Source organism: Quercus robur, chromosome 9 (assembly GCF_932294415.1).
Source record: "Quercus robur chromosome 9, dhQueRobu3.1, whole genome shotgun sequence".
NCBI lineage: Eukaryota > Viridiplantae > Streptophyta > Magnoliopsida > Fagales > Fagaceae > Quercus > Quercus robur.
In genome coordinates, this window is record NC_065542.1 from 47,198,496 (window position 1) to 47,219,791 (window position 21,296).

Consider the following 21,296-nt stretch of genomic DNA (forward strand, 5'->3'; position numbering starts at 1 on the left):
TTATACCATTCATAAATGTATATCATTCTATTTTATTGATTTATTGAAGACTATATTTTATTTCGTTTGAATTTTTGGCAAGATTTGTAATCACTAATTTTAAAATTTTTTAACTTTATTTTTTCACGTAAAATGTTTTTAATAATTTTCAATGATATTTGTTTAGTCCATCTTATAAATATGGGATGTAGACATGTGGTATTCTTAACGTTCATTTATGATTAAAAATAATAAAAAACCTGATCTTCTATTATAACCGTTTGTATCCATCACCACATTATGAAAAAAAAATAGAATCAAAAAATTATTCTTGGTTTATTTTGGATATGAATATGTTTCTATTATTATTATTATGAAAATGCGCAAGTTTAATTAAAGCATAAGTTTAACTGATAGGTTCGAGTAGAGAGTATTGTCAGATATTTACAGACTACTTATTAATTGCATAAGTTAAATAGTTTTTCTTTTTCTTCACGTATGATAGCATTCTTCACGTATGATAGCATAAGTTAAATAATTTTCTAATTACACCCCTAGATTTTTTTGTGATGAAAAATTATTATGATTGGAAAATTATTTCTCCACACATGACACTCATTACACCCCTAGTTTTTTTTTTTGTGATTGAAAAATGTAGTAATCAGAAAATTATAATAAATGCTCTAAATTAACCCTTACCCAAAAAATAGAAGAGCCTTTGAGCATGCACTCACCCGCGTGCTCAGAGGCTAGTATTTTTGGTGTTGTTGATCTTTTTTAAAAAAAATATTAATAACATTTATCAATTTTTGTTTAATCCAAAAATTTAGTTTTTTATTCCTTTTTTTTTTGAAACCTTAGTTTTTTATTCCTAAAAGTTAGCCAATTACTACACATCCATAACAAAGGTTAAAAAGAGTTTAAATTTCAAATATATCAACAATATCAACAACCTTTAAAATTAAGAAAAAAGTACGTAACATTTTTTATGGAGTAGTAAATTAATACTTATGGAAAAAATTTTAAATAGAATTTAACTTAGAATTATACAAATGATAAATATAGTTTCTGTTACAAAAGAAAATTTTTTACAACAATTTCTTAGATAACAACCACTTTATGTGAGGTTTAAATTATATAATAATCCTTGTAAAATCTCTCACCCAAACTTATCTAATATTCCATTCCAATGACTCCTCAATGCAAATCCAAAAAACTTGTGCGTACGTGAACCTGAGAGAGATAAAAGAATTAGGGTTAAACCAAGTATTTTGTTAGAGTTTGAGTTTGATTTAAATTTTGATGAAAATATTTTTCCTGAAAATCCTATTAAAATTGTTTAGAATAAAGATAAATTTTTTTTAGAATTTAAGTCTATCGTGGACTCTTTAAAATCTTATCACCACATCATCAACTATTTAAATAAATAACTAATGGAGATCTTAAAAAAAAGAAAAAGAAAAAGAAAAATCATAAATAGATAAAAATTTAAAAAAAAAAAAAAAAAACCTACTGATTATTAACTCCCCACTAAATAGTCGGCGTTGATAAAAAAAAAAAAAAAAAAATTTTAAAAACCTTCCCACTACCCACGTTTGAAAGAAAACAATTACCCCTCCCATAAACTAAGGAAAAGGTATCCCACATAAAAAAAAATAAAAAATAAAAAAAATAAAATAGTCAGACACTATCAACTGGATTTGGATAAACATGCAAAAGCTTCTAATTGAAAAAGAAATCCTAGTATAAAATAAAAAATAAAGAAAGTAGAACTCAAGGTTACTACATAAAAAATAAAAATAAAAATTGTAAATAGATAAAAAATTTAAAAAAAAAAAAAAAAAAAAAAAAACTACTGATTATTAACTCCCCACTAAATAGTCAATGTTGATAAAAAAAAAAAAAAAAAAAAAAAAACCTTCCCACTATCCACGTTTGAAAGAAAACAATTACCCCTCCCATAAACTAAGGAAAAGCTATACCACGTTAAAAAAAAAAAAAAAGTGTCAAACACTATCCCACGTTTCTTTTTTAAACTATTACACTATCATTTTTTAAATTTTTATATTATCAACTGGATTTGGATAATATAAAAATTTAAAAAATGAAACTTAAATAAAATAAAATAAAAACTGGATAAGCAAAAGAAGTTAAAGAGAAGTTAAAATTTTTAAATTTGATAGTAAAGCAGTTTCTTAGAAGTAAAACATGGGAGAGTGGAATTCAAAAAATTTGTTAGGAGTAAAATGTGGGAGTGGAATTCAAACGTGTTAAGGGTTTTTTTTTTTTTTTTTTTTTTGAATTTGAAAAGAAAAAGGGTCGGCCATAGTTTTTTTTTTTTACAAAACGTAGGATTTTTTTTTTTTTTTTTTTATATAACGTGGCTTTTTTTTGTTTTTAGTCACCACCAACATTTCAAAATTAAATTTAAAAAAAAAAAGAAAAAAAAAAAGTAAAGCACTTTCTTAGGAGTAAAACATGGGAGAGTGGAATTCAAACAATTTGTTAGGAGTAAAATGTGGGACTGGAATTCAAACGTGTTAAGGGTTTTTTTTTTTTTTTTTTTGAATTTGAAAAGAAAAAGGGTCTGCCATAGTTTTTTTTTTTTACAAAACGTAGGATTTTTTTTTTTTTTATACAACGTGGCTTTTTTTTGTTTTTAGTCACCACCAACATTTCAAAATTAAATTTAAAAAAAAAAAAGAAAAAATAAATAAAGCAGTTTCTTAGGAGTAAAACATGGGAGAGTGGAATTCAAACAATTTGTTAGGAGTAAAATGTGGGAGTGGAATTCAAACGTGTTAAGGGTTTTTTTTTTTTTTTTTTTTTTGAATTTGAAAAGAAAAAGGGTCGACCATAGTTTTTTTTTTATACAAAACGTAGGATTTTTTTTTTTTTTTTTTTATACAACGTGGCTTTTTTTTGTTTTTAGTCACCACCAACATTTCAAAATTAAATTTAAAAAAAAAAAGAAAAAAAAAAGAAAGAGTTAACGTGATACATATATATATATATATAAAAAAAAAAAAAAAAAAGTAGAACTCAAATTTAGTGCAAATGCAGTTAGAAATAGATAATTGTGGTTAACCTTTTGATAAAATGAAAAACCCTTTTTTTTTTTTAAAGAAATAATAAAATTAAAAACCTAATAAGAGAGTGATGGACATTGTTGACCTTATTTTTTTAAAAAAAAACTCACTATCTATTCATGAGGTGATCATGGTTATAATTTCTTAAAATGTAAACAAAGGCTATTAAAAGAGGTAAGGGAAGTCATACTGTTTAACTGTTGGAGAATGATTTTGAATACTTCTTTTGTAGCATAAGACAACCCTGTCTTTGGATTACAATACCTACAACATGAAATGACAATTCATTAAGAAGTACAATGGTGGAGTATATGAAGGAACCATTTATTTCAAAATTACATTTTAAAATAAAGAAGAAGGGGAAAAAAAAAAAAAGAGTTAACGTGATACATATAAGAAAAAAAAAAAGTAGAACTTAAAGAAAGTGAATCATAAACAAAAGAAAAGAAAACAAAGAGGAACTTGCAAAAGATAGAACCTGAAAATTTGTTGAAGCCTCTGACAGTAAATATCTTTAATATGAAGAAAAAGAGAAGATGATGTAGAGCTAAACTAAATGTCTTTAATTTGAAGAAGAATGAGAGAGAGAAAGTGAGATAGAAACTGTAAAGCGTACGTGAGTTTGTGGTTTTAAAGTGTAGGAGATTTAATTTACATATCTATCCTCGGTGGTTGAAAACTTGTAAGTGGGTATGATGAGGGTATCTTAGACATGAAAAATGTGGAATCCAAACAGGGGAAGCCCCTTAAATAGTAGTATAGATAAAGCTTGAATTGGTTATTTTGTAATTGGGGGGTCTAAACGTTCAAGGGTGTTTTACACATTATTTGAACTTTCAGGATGTATATGTTAGGGGGAGACATTATGTTTTTTTTTTTTTTAATCTTTTTTATTGTTTTTTGTTTCACATGTGCTACATAACCCAACAAAAAACCAATTTGATCTAAAATCTAGAAAAAAGTCCAATAACAAAAGTAGAAATTGTTAATCTTAAAGCTTAGAAAAAGCACTTTTAGATCTTAAAAAATTTGAAATAAATCAATCAAATAAGATATCAGTTGATGAATTATTGGCTAGTTATGTACATTAAAAGAGATGTAGATTATAGAATTTATAATGAAGATATCATGCAACGATTTTAAAATATGAAACCTTATAAAACAATGGTAAAACTTCATGTATTTGAGCTTTGTATTTTTATCAGTCGACCAATATTAACCCAAAACTAGTGTTACTCTCTGTTAAACACACGCACTCTCACTTCCGTTGGAAAATGTCCCAAAGGAAAGAAGAACGAGGAGCGATCCTCCGACGCAGGACGAAGCGTGATGATCTCCCAGACGAAATCGTGTTGGAAATCTTAGCAAGGTTACCTGTGAAATCTCTCCTAAGATTCAGGTGCGTTTGCAAACCCTGGTACTCTTCCATAGCCAAACCCAGTTTCATCTCTACCCACCATCTTAATCACAGTCATCACGGTTATGTCATACACATTCCTAGGAGTATTCCTGCACCTTCTTCTTCTCTCGCTTGCGACGGCGCATTTGAAACGATACCCGAGTTTAGAGTTCCCTTCACTTTTCAATCTCAGTTTTCCCGCTTTGTGGGTTCATGTAATGGCATGTTGTGTTTCACTGGTCATGGATCAAAGTTTAATGATGTTTACTTGTGGAACCCCAGTATTAGAAAATTTAAGAGGTTGCCCAATAACCAGTTTCCTCTTCTGACATTCGGAATTGGGTATGATTCCCAGAATAATGACTTCAAGCTTGTTGGGATTTCACAGGCTTTTGCCAATCCTAAGCCTCCCCCTGAGGCTGAGGTGTTCTCGTTGAGCTCGGATTCATGGAAAAGAGTTGAACTTGGAATCTCGCTGAGACCCAATCTTGTGTACTGCAATTTTATTGATTATTTGCCATCACCGTTTGTTAGTGGACATTTGCATTGGATGTTTAAATTTTTAGATGATGGAGGTGGGCAAGGGAGGCGTTGTGCTGATTTGCTTTTGTCATTTGATGTCAGTAGTGAGAAATTCAATGAGGTACCACTGCCTAATGAAGGAAGTTGTTTTACGAGATGTGTTACGTCATTCAAGGGGAAGCTGGCTTTGATTGAAATTAGAAGTGGTGCCCAACCATTTAGCAAGCTATGCTCCATTTGGGTGATGAGAGAGTATGGTGTGATTGATTCCTGGAATAAACTTAGTGTTCTATCAATTGGAAATCTTCATGGTTTCATTGGTTTCACCGAGTATGGCTTACATCTAGTTCAAAAAGGGCCTCGGCTGGTCTCTACCAACAGTAAATTAAAGAGGAAACATAAGTATGTTTTAATTGACCCCGAAACTCTACATGAGAAGGAGATTAGCACTCAAGCTGATTATTGTTTAGAGGTAGCAACTTACATGGAGAACCTTGCTTTACTAGATGGAAGAAATGTGGTATCTTACTAAGAAGATGGTGCTATGTGTATAAGAAGTGATGTCATTACAGCTATGGATGAATTGAAATCCTTGTCATGCTTTTACTTGTAGCAATAGGCATGTTAATATTGTTAAAACCATAATTTTCTTCCCGGATTTATATGATTCTTTTATGGGTGTCGCTGTTATATATTATATTTATATTTGAAATTTGTTTGTGTATGGTTGTTGCACACAGTCCACAAATAAAACCATCATTGGCCAACATAACCTTGTTTTCTTGTGTGTTTCTCTGTTTTAGTGGTAAATCTTTTTTTTTTTCTCCTATATATTATATATAAAGTAATGGCAGAAGAAGTAGAGGGAGAATAAAAAGAAATGTGAAAAGAAAAGAAAAGAAAATGGTGCAGGAAATGTTGTCTTTCTTGGAGGGGAGGTTTGGTGGGCAAAGTAGTTGGGGGGGGGGGGGGGGGGGGGGGGTGGGGGGGGACTTGGAAGTTGGAACACAATCCCCAGTGTTCATGGGTATTTTTTTGGAGAGAAAGGAATGCTTGTTACTTTGACAGGCAGGATCTAAGTGTGGCCAAATTGAAATATTTATTGTTAAAGTCCTTAAATGAGTGAACTTCATCTCCCATGTCCTCTCTTATTGGGCTTCTGAAGTATCTGGATTTTCTACGTCTACATTAATCCTTTGTAGTAGTTTTTATTCCTATTTTTCTAAAGTCCACTTGTATTCGGAATGGGTGTAATAGGTTTCTAAAGTCATCAATTTTGAGGAGGGTCACGGTTCTCGTATTCGCTTTTGGCTTGATCCATGGTGTGGGAAGGTGATCCTTAAGGAGGTCTTTCCAGCACCATTTCAAGTGGCCTGAAATAAGGAGATTTACATGGTAGTCTACATGTGTTGGTATGACAAAGTTATTTATTGGTGCATTCTCTTTACCAGATCAGTCCATAATTGGGAGATGGAGATTTTACAATATTTTCTTGTTGTTCTCTATTCCCATATAAAATTAGTAGGGTTAGGGATGACTGGATTTGTTTGACTCATGCTAGGAGTAGTATTTTTGAAGTTAAGTCCTACTGTAAGGCTCTTCTACAACTTACACGGAGAATGTCCACTATATTTTCAAACTTGAAAACGAAAAAAAGTAGTAAGCAACAGGGTATTTTTTATGCTTGTGCCCCACTAGCTGGCAGGAATATTTAGTATTATTGCACCTAAATGTGTTTGCTTCATTCTTTATGCTTCCAGAAAGCAGAATAGGTTAAAGAAATGAAGAGGCCTGTATTGTCTTTTTAGTTTTTTCAAATGAAAAAAGTAGTAAGCAACAGGGTATTTTTTATGCTTGTGCCCCACTCGCTGGCAGGAATATTTAGTATTATTGCACCTAAATGTGTTTGCTTCATTCTTTATGCTTCCAGAAAGCAGAATAGGTTAAAGAAATGAAGAGGCCTGTATTGTCTTTTTAGTTTTTTCAATCTATGATTTATCTCTTCTTCTTCTTCTTCTTTTCTTCCTTTTTTTTTTTTTTTTTTTTTTTTTTTTTTTTTTTTAATTTTTAATTTGATTCCTCATGTGGGATAGTATCTTGTATGTGATGGAGTTTTTTTTTCTTCATTTTCAATGTGTTCGTTGGCCTTCTTATTTAGATTTTATGAAAAGGAGTGGTAATCTGAATTTGTATCTTGATGTCCTTCCACCCATTGTCTATTTTAAATTGATATGTTAGTTGTTCAAAGAGCTGCAAAATTTCATCTTGATGTGCAGTTGTCTATTAAATGGATAATTCACATATCAGTTATCATTGTTAATTGTTGCAGATTTTAAACATCATTACTGCCTAAAGAATTGCTGTTTGCAAAGGGAATCATACAATTTGATTTCTTTTGCTGGAATTGAATTTTATCTGATTTGGAAACAGTCTTATGAATCTAGCCACCTTTGCCATTTTGTATTTGATTGAAGTATGCGAAATTGGCAACTGATTTAGGAAGTGAATTTTTATTTTGCCAAATTCTGATGTGCCATGCATTTGCTAAATTGTAGGGAAATTGCCTCCCATCTCCAATGGGTTAACATTATGAGATGGTAGGGAACAGTGGAACACCTGCTTACCTTGCAAGTGCAATATCTTAAGATCAGGACTTAGTTGATTTTAGATGGTAGCCTAGTTGCATGTCAGACTCAAAATGCAAAGAAAGTTATTTTAAAAAAAAAAAATTGAAGAGAATGTCTTTGTTAATTGTTGTGTGTGAAACAAGCATGCATGCTTCCTTTGCTCTTAACATGTATGAGATAACCCACGAAGTTAGTCTTGTGTTAGCGTTTTGATGTATTGGAATTGAGGCTCCTTCCGGACTAGTGTATCATCTGGCTTATTTCATAAGTAGTGGTGAATCCAAGAGTTTGCAACATTGGGAATGTTGCATTTATAGTTTGTTGTTAGTTGGCTTATAGATGTTGTCTTTGCATGTTTGTAGTCATTGGCGGATGAAGCTTAGGTAGGGGCTTGTCTTCTAGGTGCTGAGCCCGTGCCAAAAGATAGTATTAGTAACAACTAACAACTAATAAAATCATTTTGGATAAACTGATTTCTTAGACTTTGTAGTCCGTGCAAGCGATTTTGAGGGTGCGACCAATCCAAGAGTTAGCTTTTTCGTTAATAGTTGTAGCCTGTAGGATTATTATTAGCATTAACTACATATCCTACAACTTGTAAGACAGAATGTAATGCTTCAATATTTTTCTGATTATAAGCCTGGGACACTGCCAGAAAAATTGTTTCTTAATACCCTTTGGGCTAGTTTGCTGCTCCATGGGCACTGCTTTGAACCTAACAGAAGTGACAACTTGAGAACTTATACTTTCAGCATTTAATTTTAACATCTTGCAGAATTGTGTCCAGCTCCCAACTGGGTAATGGCCTTGGTTTGTGTGTGCATTCATGCTGTTTTTGCTATTTCCTTACGTGATCAAATTATTTAAGCCCACCAGATCTGCTCTCATATTGAACAGCTTATGTTTAAGCTACTTCTGGCAAACATGAAAGAGCCTAGTACGCATGCTTCAATTGGCTTCTTACCGCCAAAGCTATACAGATTCGTTTGATTTGTTTTTCCCCAATTGCTGTACCACAATTAAGTTCAAAAGATTTTCTTCAAACATTTAGCCATCATACTGGGAATTTGTTGAATGTTTTTCTCCCAAAAACTTTTTGCGGGCCTTTATATCATATGAATGGATTCCTACTTACTTGACACATATTTTTCGTTTATTAGTGAACTTTTTCGGTTTAGCAAAAATATAAAAGAAAAACAAAGTAGGTCGAAAAACATTTCCAAATATACACTAGCTCAAAAAATTAAACAAGAAGATTTGGAGTTAAGAAAAAAAAAGTGGTAGATTACATAGTGCGTTGGTAGCTTCAACCTCTCAACAGTAGCCTCAAAAACAACATTTGTGTTGCTGCCACCATCAATAATAGGCATCCGAGCTTCAGTTCCACAATGCACTATGGTCTGAAATATTGAAGTACACTTCCAATCCTTCTCCTGATTGGGTGCAGCAAGAATAATTGAAGTACACTTCCGATCCTCCTCTTGATTGGGTGCAGCAAGAATACGCCTAAAAACCAAAAGAAGAGACGTGTCTTCTTCTAATTCTAGATGATTGAACCTTTGCAATTTTGAGTATAGTGACAATATTAGAATGCATTGCTAGAGCTTTTCCTGTTTGTAAAAGGCCTGGCTACCTCAGATTAGTCACATAATTTGAGGCTAGGCTATCTCAGATTAGTCACAAATTTTTTCATTTTTTTCTCTATTGTCATGGGAGATTCCATTTTATTTTATTTTTCGAGTCCAAAACTTTCGAATTTTTGGTTGAGGAGGGAGGTACTTATTACATGTTACGCATATATGAAAGAAATAGGGCTTCTCTACGGTCAGTGTTCATGGGTAAAGAAAGTGCAAAGTGTTTGCTAGCTAATGTGGAGGAGCTCATGTCCAATGTACCTCTTGGAAATTTTGCAAGAACCTTCAAGGATGGTGATAAAGTTTTTATTCTGCAATTGGGTTCCAATGCATATGGCAATTTTTTTATTTTTATGATCTCAGAACTTGTTCATGGCTGTTGGAAAGGCTTCATCCTTGTACCAGAAGGAAAACTGGGTAGTGGGTGGAGGGGGTTTGGATTTCATCTAACTAGCCGTCAAACTGCCATCTCTATCTGTCTTTAATCTAAAGGCTTCATCCTTGAGATTAAAGAAAATGTTTCTAATGGCACTGATGCTCTTTTAACGCTGGATGTCTCTTTAAGATTGGATTGTGGGCTGGATGGTCGGTGGCAAGTTAAGTGCTCCAAAGTCCAGGAAGTGGGTCAAGATAATATAAGCCCACAGAAGGTTTTTTTAAGCCCTGGATGCTATGCCGATGCATTCTCAAGATGATCTAACTAGCCTAACGATGCTGACCAAGTGGACTAAGGTCTCCAATGAAGCTGCTACTAAGATTCTCGGTTCCGATAAGGCCAGGAATGGGTTGGCAATACATCAGATGGTGAAGAGAACCTGCAGCGAGACCTTCGACTGATACTTTAGGAGCATTCCAGCAATGTAATCAAGAAATGGGGGAATTCAGAGCAGTGGGTGCTTGAATTGCGAGACGGAAGGAGGGTTGCAGTTCTGATTCAGATATCTTTGCCACCGGGGTGAAGCCATCGAGGCGTTGGAAGAGCAAAACTAGTTGGCCTTGGTTCCGTTGAAGTCTTCAGACTCTATGGATGTATCATTGGCTCATTTCGAAGAGGATGAAGTACTTGTGGAGGATTGGGTTTTGGACACCGTTTCGGAGGATGCTAATCTGCCTCTAGCTGTTGAACCACTTGCTTTTTCTCTACCCTTGGCCATGGAAGAATAGGAAGTTGTGGGTGAGGATGGTTCAGTGCGGTAAGAACCTTACTCAAAGTGGTTCCAAAGTAAATTCAACGACTTTGATAGCTTCCTAGGCACATCCCTAGAAGGATTGGAAAATCAAGCAACAGAATTTTTATTCGCTGTTGAGGCTGAATTAAAACAGTGAGCTGCTTTGAACAAGAAAGCACTTGACTTAAAAAGAGTTTGGGGGGAAAAAGGTTTAAGAGACATAGTTAAAAGACAAAGATTAGAATTGTTTAGTATGTTTGTGTGAGAATATATTGGCTATGTTTAATTATGTGTCTATGTTACTTCTTTTTATTGTTTTGGTTGGCAATGCTTGTAGTTTCTCCCAAAAAAAAAAAAAAGGTTGGCAATGCTTGTAAGAAGATAAATACAAAGTTGGCCAAACTATATTAAATTTTGTCTTTGTGTGAATGTTTTTATCTTTGGCAAGCTCCAAATCACATTATTATCTTATCATCACAACTTTTAAATGTTTATGCACAAATTACATCCTAGATGAGTGAGATAGTCATTACTATTATAAAAAGGTTATTTGGCACCAAAATTGAGAAAAATAAATTTGACATAAGTGAAATTAGACAACAATTAGAAACTAAATTAGGTTTAATTTGGATTTTGACAGTTTGGGTTCAACATAGCCCAATTTTTCTAAGGTCCCAAATGCCAAGTGTTTTCCTTTAAAAAAAAAAAAATAATAATTGTGCTTCAAATTTAATATCTAACATATGTGATGAGTTACTAGGAAGCTAATTTCGCAAATAAAATAATAATAATAATAACCCAAACTGGCAATATACAAAGAACTATTTGACAAAAATGAATAAGCAACAACAAATCACACACTTGAAAGTCCTCAATAAAAGGGGTAAGAGGGGGGGTGGGGGGGAACTAATGGTAACTTGGCATTATTACCTTAATTAGACCATCTAAATCTACCTTGCTTCTGCCGTTAATTCTCCCCAATAATAATAATAATAATAATAATCTACCTTGCTAATGGACCAGTCATGGAATCAATATCCTTAGAATACACTTCAGATGAATTGTACGATTTAGCACTAATCTCCTCCCTTAAACCCATATTTTTCTCTTGACTATGAGACAATTCCATTGCTAAACATTCTTTTAGTTCTAATAACACAAGACTCATGGCAGCTCTTTGACTGGAGGTGGGTGTAGTGCATGTCATTGCTAATTCTAAAGCTTTCAAGATAGAATTCACATCAAAATCTCCCTGCAACCTTTTATCAACAACACTTTCTATATCCCCCATTTCAAGCTTAGGACTCACCCAATGCACCAGGTGGATTGGTTCATCATTTTTTACAATCGCAGATTGGCCAGTGATTAGCTCTAACAGAACGATCCCAAAACTGAAAACGTCACTTTTCTCATTTAACTTTCGAGAATTGTAGTACCTAAAAAACACAAAAAAATAATTATGTCACATCAAATGTTAATAAAGATATATATATTTTTTTTCTTTTTCCCTTCAGTAACATGAGTGTGGCTTTTATAGCACCAGACTAATGCCTAGCCTTAGGTGAGTGTAATTAAAAAAAATACTTGTTGCATACTATTGAAATGAATTGCTCATCATTTATAATTACCAATCTATTGTTATTATTATTATTATTATTATTTTGCAATCATTTGAACCAAGTGCAATCCCCTTCTAATGATGCAAAAAACTAAACGAATCACATGATGAAAACATACTCAGGGTCAAGATATCCAGTTGTGCCCATGACTGTAGTTTCTACATGACTTTGGTTATCACTTGGAAAGACCTTGGAGAGACCAAAATCTGCTATCTTAGCATCCAAGCTCTCACTTAAAAGGATGTTGGCTGACTTTACATCTCTGTGTATTATAGGTGGCTTGCATCCATGATGCAAGTACTCTAGTCCTGCAGTATCAATAAAAGTCAGGCACACATGACATACAATCAAATTACGGTCCGATTGACACAATGTTATATATGATATGAGGCACAAGATCTATGAGCAATAATACAATTTTAAGAAATTATATAGGTTTAAGTATGACTTTGAAGCAAAATTAAGACAAAACTAAAATATAATGCAGTAAATGTTTACATATGCATTGAAGTTCAGAAAAACTATCTTCATGATCAGAGCACCTCTAAAAGGATTTCTTTGATTGGTCTAGTCTTTGCAAAATTAGAGACATTTGCAACAAAGGAGCTGGTTGGCTTATTAAAAATGGGGCCTCCATTAGCTTTTGGTATGGTAATTGGATTGGTAAAGGCCCTCATAATAGAACTGAGCACTCCCTTAAAGTTTGGGACACAAGGGATCCCAATGGAAATTGGCTTCTTGACAACATCTCCTTCATTGCCCCAAATCACCTTCTTGAAACCATAAAAGCAACCCCCAAACCCTTCCACTCCACACAAATGGAATGTCACTTTTGGCACCCATCCCCTAATGGGCATTTTACCCATCATCCACCATGAATCCTAATTGGAAATGGTTTTGGAAAATCCCCACCATTTGTAAAATCAACACCTTCCTTTGGATTTCTTGTCATGATCGTTTCCCTACAAATAGACCTCCTAAAAAAGAGACAAATCGTCTCAAATGATACATGCCCACTATGCCATACCTCCCTAGAAACATCTTTATACATACCCTAAGGGATTGTCCCCATGGTTAGACCTAACCCTTATGGCCTTACCCATCCACCCCACACCCCATGACTTCCACAATCATTCCAATGAGGAGTGGATTAAATGTATGTCTTCCTCCACTCACAAAAGCTCTTGCCACCCCACCCAGACATTCCTTGGAATGTCATCTTCCCCATAACCACTTGGTCCATTTGGACAGATCGAAAAATAAGTCCACCATGGAAGGTCAAGCTTTCAAACCAACTTTAATCCTCAAAAAGATTAAATCCCTTACCACTGAATTTTTCTTCTCCCTCCCTTGTCAAATGAAGAGAACAAGATATACCAACACCCTCATTGGTTGGAAACCACCTCCTCTAGACTTCTTTAAGCTACAAATGGTTTGGCTTGAGGAAAACCAGGCAAAGCTAGTTCCGGGGGGCTTATCAGAGATTCTAGAGGGAGTTGGATTGGGGGCTTCTCAAGAAGTATTGGTAAATAATATGTGAGACAACTGGGTCTGGTGCACTTAATGAAATGCTATTCAAACGTTGGACATAATGTAATCCAAGGATTACAACAACCAAGCCTTAGTTCCAAAATTTTTGAGGTCGGCTGTTCTTCATATATTGCGTTTGCTAAAAAGAATGTAGATGCTTACCTTGTGCAGCATCAATTGCAATGTGGAGTCTCATCTCCCAACTCAAGGTATGTGAACTTGTATCTGCAACCATAAAAAATGAACAAATATTTCTCATAATCTCAAGGATCTGAACATATTGTTATTATTATTTTTTGATAGGGAAGAGAACTTGTATTAAGAGAAGACTACATCATTAGAAAAATTAAGTAGCCAAAAAGAATATGTACAAACAACATAAAAGAAAAAAAATATATGTATAGGAAGATAGGGAATCTAAAAACAGCGGAATGGATTGTCAAAGAAAGACTGGGACAATGCATAGTATAAGCATTGTAATCGGTTATTCCAAGTCATTCTTCATTCAGATAGTGATAATAAACATGGAAGTACCTGAAAGATAATCTTTTAGGTTGCCGTTAGCCATATATTCATAAATTAGTGCCATGTTGTCACCATCATCACAGTATCCAACAAAAGATGCCAAGTTCCTATGGTAAACTGTCATTAAGAGCTCAGCCTGCAAATCCACCAGCAACCACTTTAGTCAATAATCAATGGTTAAAGCAATTACCTAGAATGAATATATTCACTAGAGACAAAATAGAGAGTAAAAGTTGTCCATCCATGCCATCGCATTTTTATTTTAAACTTTATAATGTATAAAGAAGTTCTATTGAATCAATGGTACAAACCTCAGTTTGGAATTCCTTAGGCCCTTGAGATGATGATGCAGAGAGCATCTTAACTGCAACATGGGTGCCATCTGCCATTTGACCATGGTACACAGTCCCAAATCCTCCCTTCCCAATGACAGTATTGAAGTTGTTTGTAATCTTTAAAACCTCAGCATAAGTAAATTGCCTCTTCTTTGATACTATGATATGTTTTTTGCTGGAGACAACCAACTCTTTAGCTGAAGTTTACACAAAAACATACTTTAGGCAGAACCTTGAATTTTTATGTTGTAAAGCAGAAGATTGCTACATATACTACATTCTAAAATATATCACCTTCTGATCAATATATCCCTTTGTATAATTTCTTTCAAATATTATTTTTCTTAATGTTATTCTGCAGTAATGGTTCTATGGATCCTAAATTTTTTTTGCAAGACACTGTTAATTTACATTTGTTATCTATTTTTTTCCCCTCTCTTTTCTTATTTCATCTGCATGTCATTTAACATCATTTTTCACTTTTTTTGCACCTCTAGATGAGCATGATTTCCTGTTGAAGTATGTTGTACTAATTCTTGTATGTTGGGAGCATACAACACACATAATCATAATGATATAGCTAGTGAAATTACCCGATTTCCTTCTTCTCAGTTTCCAAATGACAAGCAAAGCAATAAAGAGGACCAATGCTGACATTGTTGGTGCTAGTATTGGAACATAATTTGTCTTCTTGTTTTTGCATGAACTTGAGCTACAAACATTTTGGTCATCCACTTGATCATCGACACTGGAAGCAGGGAAATAGACAATTAAGCCATATTTTCATGTCCCATATCAAAATTTTAGTGCATAACTGTAATTCATGAAATCCTAGAATATGAACCACTTCTATTATCTACTCAAAAACAAGAATTTGCAAAACAAGAAAAGAGATAAAAATATAGGCCTTTTTTCCCATATTAGCATCTGAGAATCTAAGAGGGGGAGGCAAACCTCAATGTAAGTAATCCAGCCTCTGATCTTTCAATAAGAGCCGTAGGAACAGAACCTGATAATTGGTTGTTTTTCAAATTCCTACAAGTCAGTAATATGATTTCAGTTAGAGATATGTGTTCTTAATTGTATTAAAATTACAATTCCAATGCTTCAGATCTTACAGGAACTTCAAATATTTGAGTTCTTCCAAAAATTCAGGTACTGGTCCAGTTAAGCTATTGTTTGATAAATCCCTGAGACAAAAGTATTTTCATTATGAGATGTTGCAAATTTTTGAACAAAATGCTAAATATTGAAAGGGTTAATCCTTATTTTCATCAAGTTAGGGCTAGCACAACATTCATGCAACAAAACATCTTGAATGTACTTACAAGGATTCCAGTAATGAGAGCTTTGCAAAGGAAGCTGCAATGGTCCCAGTCAAACCACATGAGGTCAGGTTCCTATTCAAGGTAGAAAAGCATCTCCTAAATAATGATATTTTCAATCAGAGAAGTAGTATTGATATTGTTCAGACGAGAATGACTAACATTGAGATTATCCGTGGAGGAACTGAACCATTGTATTGGCATATTAGACCTTCCCAAGAGTAATTCTTTGGCCCGCAGGGATCACCCACCCAGTGTTTGCTTATCTTATACATTGTTTTGACATTCATGACAGCATCAACTGTATTTAGTAAATTAATATTCGATCAAATTGTATATTGAACTCTTTATTAAATCCAATATTCCTCAGAGTTTCTTCACCACAAACACCCATAATATCATTCAAATTCGGGCATGGAACTCTAGCATTGCAGTTAATAATAATACAAGAAAGCTTACCGTCTTCACTGAATGTTGACGATTCATTTAGCTGTTTAACCAAGTAAATCTCAACAGCATTGAGGATGGGTGGAAGGGCTGAATCCTTTGTTTTGTATATAGAAATCCAGTGCTCTTTACCCACCAAGGCTCTTGGACTAGATATTGTGGTTGCATATAAGTAACGAGGACTAAAAGGTGTAGACAACGGTCGATCATTCCATGATATATTGAACTTCCTCGACTGGTTCTTCTCAAGCTTCTCCACTTCAGCAATGTACAAGTATACATAAAATTGAGAGTTAGGATCATCGATACTCCAATACAATCTCAAGGGTTCACTATCATTCGCTGGCCTAGCAGCTGTCTGAATGACTTCCTGTGGTGCTTGATAGCCATTATTATTATTATTTATCACTGTTGAAGTGGTGATTGAATCCCAAGTAGGGAGCATGTAGGAGGACCAAAGGCGATCATAAATGTCATCTTTATATCTTCCACTTCCATTGGTTGATCCAACATCCAATCTTTGGAAGAGTACTAATGAAGCAGATGTCCCAAACTCGGTATCATAAATTGAATTATTTAGAGGTCTAAGCTCCAAGGCTGAAATAAAAGGAGTTCCCAAGCCTTTGTTCACGAGACAAATATGAATGTTGTCTGATTGTGCAATACCAATAATCTCAGTTATGACAGTCTCAGAAGCTTCACTAAATTTTATAGAGGACCAAAGATTGACATCAAAATAGATGTCAAATTCTGGTAACTTGTTTAGTCCATCATAGTTTCCATACAAGAATGAAGCTCTTATCAAGTACAAATTGCCTTTTCCAACAGGGGGCTTTATGGTGTAACAATTTTTGTTTCCAAGAGGAAAACTTCTAAGATCAGAAAGTGGGTAAGGCAGGTTGAGATTGTTTGGATATGCATACTCAGAAGAGATGTTCTTGTTAATCCCATTGTCTATATAAGCTTCATCAGGAGCATAGGAAATGCCAGTATCAATGTCTAGGTATGTGAAATTCACGGAAGTGCCACAATCAATGCTTATGAAGCCTAAACAAAAAGAAATAAACAACCTATGTTAAGAAGGAATGAACAATCTTTTCTGATTCTTACTAACTTTATCAAATAAGACCAACTTTATGAAAATCTAATCCACTAATCCATCAATTCAAACACTCAAGTGCAGAGGCGTTCAAAATTAGCAAAAGTAGCAATTTGTCTAAAAAAATCATTCTACTTAAAATAAAAAGTGTTATAAAATAAAATAAAAATGAAAAAAAAAAAGAAAAAAAAAAAGAAAAAGAAGAAACATATTAATCAATTTTCAGTTGAGAGAATTTGCTAACCTTGTTGGAGCTGCCCATGAACAAAGATTGCACACAACATCCATAGGATGTAGCAAATATATATCTCCATCATCATCTATCTATTATGATAACAGGAGTCGGCTAAAGTAAATGTGAAGACAACGTGATGAGAATTTGTTTAATTCACTCTTGACGTTCTATTTTTTGTTTTTTGTTTTATAATAAAATACACTGTCGTGCTTTTTTGACTTTCAACTACTTTTGTCAACTTTGGTAACCCGGAGGCTTAGACGGATTCTCTGAATCCTCTCAAAAGCTCAAATTTCAAAACATTTTGCTAATATATATATTACCACTTGATTAAAATTACATAATTTTTTACCACATCAATCTATTTTTCAAAAATAGAACATCACTACAGCATATGCCAAATATTTATTGGCATTTAGCACATATCATGATGTATGGTTTTTGATATTCTGTCATGATTTTAAAAATTGGTACGATCAAAAAATCAAAAAAGTATTAATTATTGGTTTTTTGGTTTGATCAGAGTCGAGCCATAGTCTGATCGGTGATGTCATAAATATTTATTTTATAATTTTACAATTATAAAAATAATAAATTTATGGCTAATAATATTTAGTTTTAATATATATATATATATATGAATTTAGTTTTCTTGTACTGTATTTAGAAAATTAGTCTACAACTTATATATAACAAGTTATACCTATTAACTATCAAATTAACTCTAATAAAAAATGTATTAAATTAACAATAGATAATAAAAAAGTTGAAATAACTAGTAAGGTTGGTTTATTATTATATTATTTATATATTTGGTACTTGTATGATTAGTCCCACTGTTTGCTTTTTTTTGGTTTAAATTCGGTGTCGTAGTGTTGTGGTTGACTAGGATTAGCATGCAAATAACCCCACCATGTGAGCTGTAAAGCAGCGTGGATATCTAGGTCTAGGAAGTACGAAGAAAAAAGTATTAATTAATAAATACACTCCACTAATTTACACTTCAATTTTCTTCTTTTATTCTTAAGTCCGATCCAATCTCCGAAGTCTCCAAAGCCAAAACTGCTTCTTCTATGCTCCGCAGCCACTCTTAGTCTCTCTCTTTGCAGCAAAACTCACTTGAGAACAAAAGATTGAAATTATATTCATAATGGATTCATGATTTTTATTTTATTTTACAACTTTAAAAGCCTAAACGTTTATTGGCAATAATTTTTTTTTTTTTTTGGTTAGAGGGAAAATATATTAAAACTAACCGACAACAGAAATCAATCTATTACAAGATGTTGCTGCTCTGTCAAGAGTCAACAGATTCACCACCACAACCGGTGGGATAACAAAAGAAACATACATAGCAGAAAACTTGGCTCCCGGTTTGGCTAGTGCATCAGCACATTGATTGGCCTCTCTTAACACATGCTCAATCCGAGTCCGAGGAAAAGTCCTCAACAGGCTCCTGCAGTAAGATAAAAGTGGTTCCAAAGCAAGGGTAGCATCAGAGTTTCTCAACAGATGCACAATAGCTAATAAGTTCACGACTAATAAATCCATCAGAGAAAGAATAGACAAGACATAAAAACAAAAAAGCAGAGAATACGTGGGGTAATAGTAATATCACCATGTTCAGTAAACTCAAAAAAAAAAAAAAAAAAAAAAAAATCTGAGGGGCAAACAAGTGCTTGCTTGATTTGAGAAAGTTGCTTCGTCCGCCTATTTACTCACCAGTGAAGGTAAGGATCAAATCAAACCCCTTAATTTTACTCACCTTTGTTTTGTTTCCATTTTTTCTTCGTTAGTTTTTAAGAGAATCCCATTTGAAAAAAAAAAAAAATATATATATATATATATATATAGTTTTTATTTCAAATGGTTTTTAAAAGTAATTACTATTTTAGTGTCATCTTGTGCTAGGATTGATTTCTCAGATTATTAAGGTAAAAAATATACACATAAGTTAATGATGAAGTCTAAATTTGTAATGTTATCTTGTGCTAAATAGAAGAACCCTATGCTGTAACTGGTTAAGAACCCTGATATTTTGCAGAAACCTGTTGTATAATTGAGATCTTAAGTTTCATTGTGAGCTATTGTTAGTTTAGAATTGGGTGAGCTAACCTTGCTGTAAGTTTTGCTTTGTATTTCTGCAGAAGCCTACTGTCTAATTGAACTATTTGTTTCACTTAGTCTTTATTAGGTCAGGTGAGTTGAGTTGTTAACTCTGTTTTGTAATTGTGTTTTGACCTGATGTTACTTGTGTTGGAAAATATGACTAAATAAACAAGTTTTGATTCAACAATACAAATCCTAAAAAATTAGCAATGACAAAAATAAATAGATAGAGTTAGAAAGATCTCACAAACTATAGAATCACGCAAAATGCGTTGTCTTTAAAGGTTGATTCGTGCCACCCGGAGTAGAACTCGGTGTGAATGGCTCTCTTGGCCGAACAACCCCCCAAGATTAGACTATAGTAATTTCTTCAAGTTGATCACACACTCAAGCAAGAAGAACTAGGAACAACCTTAATTTGCCTTTCCTTAAAACTAAAAATTGATGCTGAAATTTTTAGTGGAGATGAGCAAAAAAAAAACAGAGCAAAAACAGAGGGAAGAGAGGTGGCTGCTATAGCTGAAAAACTTAAGAGCTAAAGAGGGGAATATAGGGTTTATATACTAACTAATGAGGGCTGAAGGGCTGCAAGTGTAACAGCCACTGTGCAAGCCAACGGGCTGCACATTTAATGCCCCAACGGGCTGCTCAATTAATGCCCAACGGGCAGAACCAGAAAAAAAGGCTGAAAGGAAAAGAATGGAAAAAATAGAATGAGGCCCAAGAATGATGTAACAAACCCAAACCCAAGCCCAAGCCAACACCTAGCCCATTGTGATCCAACTTACCACCTAAGATGTGCAAAACCTTATAAACTCATAACAAGATTCATTCCTAACCAATGTGGGACACAAACATACATTAAGTGTTTGAAACACACACATACTCCAACAATCCCCCACATGTTACAAACACTAAACTAGGAAAGGCAATAAACTCAAGAAGGCATGCATCAATATGGTACCCTAAGGTTTTAACCATACTTAGGGTAAATAAGTAGGAACTACTAGACAATGGTAGAGTTAGACTCTTTTAACCAAGCTATTAGATAACCAAACTTACCACCCACATTCCTTTCTTTACCAAGGTTGTTCCATAAGCGGGTTGGCGCCTTATACAGGCCATGCGCCATTGGGTTTCATGAGAGCTCTAGAGACCTACCCAAGTCTCATAGGAAGCGACACAACTTCCACTCCCACATAGGTGGCATCCATCAAGAGTGTGTGCAGTACACCCCATCCCAACAGGTAGGGACTATGGATCCATTAAGAGCTAGAGCTCATCCTCCAACAATCTGCAACTTAGCACTGTCTCACACCATAGGGATGGACTCATCACTAATCTCCTCAATGAGATAGCGGAATACATAATAACTAACAGTGCCCATATGGACCACAAATGACCTTTACCCATTTAACCCCTTGCGTGGAATCACCCATCATAGAGGTTGGGCATTGGCCATAGTGTCACAATTTGGGTATCAGTCCCATCCCCCTCGATGTCTCACTCACCAGCCTTCTTGCTAGTGGCTTGGTCAAAGGATCAGCCAAATTCCTTTCTGACCTCACAAAGTCCAAGGACATTACACCATTATCAATGAGCTGCCTCACAATATTGTGCCTCCATCGGATATGTCGACTTTTCCCATTATAG

At 34.0% G+C, this 21,296-nt stretch overlaps 3 protein-coding genes across 3 annotated transcripts in view; 2 read left to right on the forward strand and 1 right to left on the reverse strand.

Moving 5' to 3' along the window:
* The window catches only part of LOC126698764 (F-box/kelch-repeat protein At3g23880-like), a 29,720-nt gene extending 21,788 nt beyond the window's left edge, over positions 1–7,932 (forward strand). The window contains exon 2 of the mRNA XM_050396188.1: positions 7,545–7,932. The gene's annotated coding sequence lies outside the window, so the exon portion shown is untranslated. The remainder of the gene's footprint in view (positions 1–7,544) is intronic.
* Positions 4,288–5,681, forward strand: LOC126698765 (F-box/kelch-repeat protein At3g23880-like). The gene has a single exon (XM_050396189.1). The coding sequence runs from the start codon at positions 4,343–4,345 to the stop codon at positions 5,519–5,521; it is 1,179 nt and encodes a 392-aa protein (XP_050252146.1). The 5' UTR covers positions 4,288–4,342; the 3' UTR covers positions 5,522–5,681.
* A 1,418-nt stretch (positions 7,933–9,350) lies between the features above and the next one.
* Positions 9,351–17,711, reverse strand: LOC126698763 (probable LRR receptor-like serine/threonine-protein kinase At4g29180). Its single transcript, XM_050396186.1, has 12 exons — positions 17,544–17,711; positions 16,213–17,247; positions 15,916–16,054; positions 15,757–15,828; positions 15,547–15,618; positions 15,383–15,463; positions 15,022–15,176; positions 14,405–14,625; positions 14,103–14,229; positions 13,731–13,793; positions 12,157–12,346; positions 9,351–11,855 (listed from the first exon to the last, which is right to left on the reverse strand). The coding sequence occupies exons 1-12, from the start codon at positions 17,617–17,619 to the stop codon at positions 11,423–11,425; spliced, it is 2,664 nt and encodes an 887-aa protein (XP_050252143.1). The 5' UTR covers positions 17,620–17,711; the 3' UTR covers positions 9,351–11,422.
* Between the last annotated feature and the right edge of the window lie 3,585 nt (positions 17,712–21,296).

What these genes read in the sequence shown, in the direction of transcription:
- LOC126698765 (XM_050396189.1), top strand. Translation starts at nt 4,343, where the DNA reads ATGTCCCAAAGGAAAGAAGAACGAGGAGCGATCCTCCGACGCAGGACG.
- LOC126698763 (XM_050396186.1), bottom strand. Translation starts at nt 17,619, where the DNA reads ATGATGATGGAGATATATATTTGCTACATCCTATGGATGTTGTGTGCA. An exon ending in GTCAACATTCAGTGAAGACG is followed by an intron (nt 16,055 to 16,212) that starts GTAAGCTTTCTT and finishes TACTAAATACAG; the next exon opens with TTGATGCTGTCATGAATGTC. An exon ending in CTCTCATTACTGGAATCCTT is followed by an intron (nt 15,619 to 15,756) that starts GTAAGTACATTC and finishes CTTTTGTCTCAG; the next exon opens with GGATTTATCAAACAATAGCT.